We start from the raw sequence: 5,712 nt of genomic DNA, 5'->3' as shown, positions 1-5,712 counted from the left end.
TTCACGTGTTCTTTCCTTCAATATTTATGAACAATCTTATTTTTCCAAGAATGCATTTCTCTCTTAGTAAAAAAAAAATTAACGAAATAATAAATTCATATTAATTTGGTTATTTATAAATTTAAAATGGGTATTAAATAATAAATAATATTGGTTTTTAACTAAAGGAATGGTATAGTTTTGTACAGGATTGGACTACGAAATATAAAGGAATGGTATAGTTTTGTACAGGATTGGACTACGAAATATGTGGGAACCAAATTTTTCCACCAAATCATATCACAAAATCAAACTTCTCTACTAAACCATAAGGTCATATTGTTAGAAATAATAATAAGTTGTTTTGGTTTATTATCACTTTATATTTTTTTGGAATGTAAAAAAGAAGTTAAACAACCCAAAATGTAAAGACCTGTGAAAACCTACCATCCTTTAATTTCCCTTAATTTTAAAACTAGCATGGCTTTCCTTAAACCAATCAATCTACTTTTTACCAATCTAATTTCACATACTCACAACTATCTCTTTTATATATATATATATATATATATATAATATTTCAAAATTTCCACACAGTTAATTTACTTTTTGCCAATCTAATTTCGCATGCTCACAATTATATTATATATATATATAAAATATTTCAAAAATTTCAAGTATATATAGATATCCAAAAAAAATTAATTTTTAAAATTTTAAAGTTACAAATATTAATTGTTGTATTTATTTGAGATATTGATATTCCATTTATTTTTTTCATGCAAATTGATTCATATATCAAATAATAAGAATTGATTTTATTAATAGATTTATACTTATTTCATGTAAATGGAATTATATGTCAATTAACTTATTAATTGATTATTTTTATTATAATTAGTCATTGCTAAGGTTATGAGAAGAGGAAAACTCATGCATGACCACAAGATTTCCTAACTTCTAGGTAGTTGGAGAAAATAGTTATTCTTTACCCAAAGGATTTCTTTTAAAAAGGAAAATCGAGGAGGACGGGTTGGAAATTTTTGCAAAGATAGAAGTAAGAACATAGACATGGGCTGAGGCAATATGGTGCGCAAGAACCAAGTTTCTCAGCTAGTAAGGACTAGTGGAAGGCTCAATCCCTACCACGATTGTGAGTTCAGGCTAGGTCAAGTTTAGACCAGTTCAGGCTAGGTCAAGTTGAGACCCTCATACCATTAAACAATCTGAAAAGAAAATCTCTCCATACCTGTTGTCTAGAAGTTGGGAGAGCTCGGGAAAACTCGTTACAAAGGCCATTCTCATTGGAAGGGAGACATGGTCATTTCTTAGGAGTTTTCCCCAATAGATTTGCAAATGTAAATAAGTACTCGAACTATTAGAATTATAGATTTTATAGTATTGATTTTTGAACATAGAGTATGATGTTGTGAGTTATTAATATGATTAGACTCGTAATTATGAAAAAGGAAATGTTGATTATGTGCAGGAATTCTTTATTCTAAAATTTAAATGTAGTATCTATACAAGTTCATGCATTGTATTCTTTATTATGAAAACTCAATTACGTATCTATTTTTGATAGGTTCATGTACAACATTTCCTTTTAGTGATAGAAAAATTACAGACAATGGACTAAAGTAATATGATTCCAAAAGGAAACTAAACATTGTCAATGACCCTAGTGTTAACCATGTTTGGAAGAGGAAATAAAAATAGTCTTTCCCCATCATTATGGAAATTATATTTGCAAGGAATAGTAAACTCGAACACATTACAATAGTAGGGTGCCTTTTGAAATAACTAAATGAGCCAAACTAGAAGTCTTAAGTACTTCTTACTCGAATAGGAATTTAAGGGAATGAATAAAAGAAGTAATGTACATATTTTGTGCATCAAAATTTCACATGCTAATTAAGTAAAATTCTTAACGAGTAATACAAAATGTTTTGGAGGAAGAGAGTAGATGAGGTTCAAGGAGAGGGGGGAAATGGAGGTCCAAGCTAGGGCAGCAAGGGACCAGTATTGCACACGTCCCCATCATCACACGTGCAGACCTCCTATGATTTTACCGTGGTTGGTTTCGAGTTTTTACTCCGTTTTCATTTACCTGATCCCCCGTTTTCATTTACCTCATCGCCCGTTCCGGCTTTATAGCTTCACTGTTTGACCTCTGGCCTCCCTTGCCGGTTTCTGTCACTTTGTTGCTCCTCCCTCTAGAGGTTACCAAGGCAGCTAGCGTTGGTTTTTACCCGGATAACAATGGACCTAGAAATAGTGGATTATTCGGAAGAGGAAATAGTGGAGGACTCCATCTAGACTTGGCGACCTGCTAAGTTGGGGACCATTTGGTTTGGTGAGGCTTTGCATGAGACAATTTCTGGGCTTCCTGCGCTATTTGGACTGCGACCACCACCTCTTCCTCCCGGATGACGCTCCTGCTTGGCCGTCACTCTCAACTCCTCTCACATCCCCGGAAACCTTAGGGTTTGCAACGGGTTTCCTTAACCCTAACCCTCCCTCCCTTGCCCCAAGACAATTTTCTCTCCTCGGCTTTTCCGTAAACCCTCCCTCACCCCGTGACCCCCCGGTTTCCTCGCCTTCGCTAGCCCCGTCGTGCACTTCAACTCCCCCCTCTCATAGTTTCACTAGTATCCCCCCGTGCGAAAAGTCTCCCCTCTGCTTCTTCCCCTCCCCCTACGAACCCCCCCCCCCCCCATACAGGAGCGCTCCTTAGAAGGTCACAGGAACCTTGTAGGTGAGGACAAGACACTAAAGAAGACGCGTTGCTTCAGAACAAAGGAGGTGGACTCATTCCTCAGGTTGGAGGAAGACATTCGGCTCGGAGAGACCATGGATTTTGCTGATAGGGTATTGGTCGACAAAATTCGGAGACACAACTACACCGTGGCTCGACTGAAATCTTGGGTTTCAGAGGTCTGGGGGAACCACTTGGCAGAGCTGCCTACTGTGCAAACTTTCATAAAGGGCTGGTTTGCTCTCAGATTCTCCAGGCCTGATCTCACGAACTGGGTACTCTCGTCGTATTGGCATTTTGAACATGCTGCGGTCCTGCTAAAGAGATGGTCCCCCCTTTTCAATCCGGACACGGAGCAACTCGGAGTCGGGTCGATTTGGGTAAGGCTTCCTGGCCTCCCCCTGCATTTCTGGTCGGAGGACATCTTCAAACGTATTGGGAATTCAATCGGCACATATATGGAATCAGACAAGTCATATCTGTCCACGAGAAAGATGGCATTTGCAAGGATACTGGTTCATATGGACACTCGAGGGGGACTGCAAGAATATCTAATGATACAATGGAGGTATTTCACACGGAGCCAGCCCCTGGATTATGAGGGCATACCATACAGATGTCGGCGCTGCCATAAAGTGGGGCACGTGTACAAAGATTACCCTCTCGTAAACAAGCGAGTGCAAGAGTCGGTGGAGATCGTTGATGAGCCCCAAATTTGGTAACATTTTAGGCTCATTTGGCCTAACTACCTTTGCTCAATCCTTCATTTTTCATAACTTCTACATCATTTTTTAGTATGTTTATGTCATTTGTACGAATAAGGGTAGTCACTATTCCTAGGTGGCTAACACGTGCTCATTTCATGATTTTTTGACACATGTGGAGCAAAACCAAGGAGACAAGGGCTAGGAGACAGCCAAGCTTGGGTTGAGGATTCGTAGGGGGGTTGTCTATGGCATTAAATAGCCTCCCTCAGGATCTTCACCCCCAACTCCGAGCTCCAAAGACCACCAAAACCGGATCTAGAAGGCAGCCAAACAGATTCTGTGGAAGTAGCTGTTCACTCCCAGTTTGGTCAGCCAAGTCCCATGGATTTAGGAGGCCAGCTAGGGCCTCGTGGTGTATAAATGTGAGGGCTTCAGCCTTCGAGAGGGACTTTTTGAAAAACTTTTGCACATTCTGCACTACAAGCTGCTAGCTCTGTTTTGTTCTTTTGTAGCCATTATTGGCATGACCCTTGACTTATGATTATTATTTTTTAATGGGAAGCAGTCAGATTTGATATCAGCTCTGAGTTTTTTTGAGGAGCCATAGCTCTCGGGGTTGGGCCCAACCTGAGAGCCTAGGGCCTCCTTCTTTGTATTGATATCTTTCCTTTCAGCATTATGATTTTCCTTGTATGCATTTGAAACACAGTTTGTTGAGCTAGATCTCGTTGTGTGGTTAAAATAGGTTATTGTTGAAGAATAGAGTTGCTTCGGATGTCTAGAATAGATTAACGAGATAAGAATTGATAAAAGCTTCAGAAAAGGGTTGCCTGCACTCTCATTTCCACCTCTTTCTAGGGGCTGGAATTGCAGACAGTGCTGCCCAACAAAAACACTAGTTTATCTTTGGTGCAATGTTTTCATTTGTAGGAGTTATTCATGCGTTCAGACCTCTTGGAATGTTTCTTTGCTTCAGTACTGTACATGGTTCTCTTTAGAAATAACGCTGTTGTTCAGTGGTTTCGTTGACAGTTAGGATAGACTGGTTAATATTTTGATTGTGTGCAGGACGTGGTTGATTTGGTTAAGTATCCACTGTGTTGTGCATCTCCATCACTCTCTCGTCCATCTAAGCTTCGTCCAGGCCAACTACTCCCTCTCCAAGTTAGGTCCCTCGTCTCACAACTACTTTTCTGCCCACGTAACCCTACCTTCTTGCTCTTCCATTGCCTCAGCCTTCCTTAAGACAAGTTAGCTTCCCACACCCTCTCATCACTTCACCCCTCGGTCACCGAGTCATTTCAGACCCCTACCCTACCTCCCTATCCATTCATGCATCCTCTTTCACTCACCCATCATCCAAAATCCAACCTTAGAACATCCTGTAGAAATTCTGAACATCCTGTAGAAATTCCTGAAACATCCTGTAGAACCCCTGCAGACTTCCTGTAGAAGCTCACAAATGAGGTTTCTTGGTAGCCAAACTTTGTGAGACTCTCCGGAAGGGTGTTAGGGACTCCTTAGACCCCTGCCGAACCTTCCCAACCTTTTCCAAGCCTTTTTCCTCCTTGATTCGCCCTTGCACAGTGAAAAGCCAGTTAAAAGCATCTGCATGATAACTCAAATAACTTATTCAAAAATAGAAAAAGATATGTTCTTCAAATAGGGACAACATAGGCATGTGCATTTTACCTTTGTAGGAGTAATGGCATCTTTTTCAATAGTTCGCATCTTCTCCTTTGCATGAGAGGACTAGCTCGTAACATTAGGGTTTGCTAGGGTTTTTGCTACTTTTTGGCGTTTAGTTTCTTTCTGCAAGTAGATCAGTTCTTTTGAGTTAGCTTCCATCTATCAGTTAAAAATCTTCTTCTAAGAGCCCATAGAAGTTGGCTTAAGCCCCTAGCGGACTTCTGCGAGCTCACCAAGTGACAGCTGCGGCAAGAGCTAGTACTTGTGCATACGGCACCGTCGCTTCCAAGTTCGTTACGAACTATAGGGTTGATAAAAGTAAAGAAGGGAGTCCCAGGAGTTGCAGCATTATTGCTGCAATACTGGAGCCCACCATCTTTTTGGCGCCGTTGCCGGGGAAGCGTCAGAGTATTGGTGATTGTTGCTTTTCTTCTATTTTCCTACTCTCGCCTTCTGCTAAATAGTTTATTTCATTTCCATTCCGCAATTTCATTTCTGCAAAAGTAAAGTAGACCTTTCCTGCTTTCATATATTAGACTTTCAATTCTGCAAGCGTACAATAGAATTTCAATGTTGCAA

At 40.2% G+C, this 5,712-nt stretch overlaps 1 protein-coding gene across 1 annotated transcript; it reads left to right on the top strand.

The window, feature by feature from the left end:
* The first annotated feature begins 2,832 nt into the window (after positions 1–2,832).
* On the top strand, positions 2,833–3,459 carry LOC149250993 (uncharacterized). Its single transcript, XM_089453809.1, has one exon. It carries the CDS (start codon positions 2,833–2,835, stop codon positions 3,457–3,459), a length of 627 nt encoding a protein of 208 aa, XP_089309935.1.
* The last annotated feature ends 2,253 nt before the right edge of the window (positions 3,460–5,712 follow it).

The sequence above is a fragment of the Pinus tabuliformis genome, chromosome 7 (genome assembly GCF_031772625.1).
Source record: "Pinus tabuliformis cultivar Carrire ecotype Pingquan chromosome 7, CPIR1, whole genome shotgun sequence".
NCBI classification, from domain to species: Eukaryota; Viridiplantae; Streptophyta; class Pinopsida; order Pinales; family Pinaceae; genus Pinus; species Pinus tabuliformis.
The sequence above is the reverse complement of the archived record's forward strand: the minus strand, read 5'-3'. Positions and strand labels throughout refer to the sequence as shown.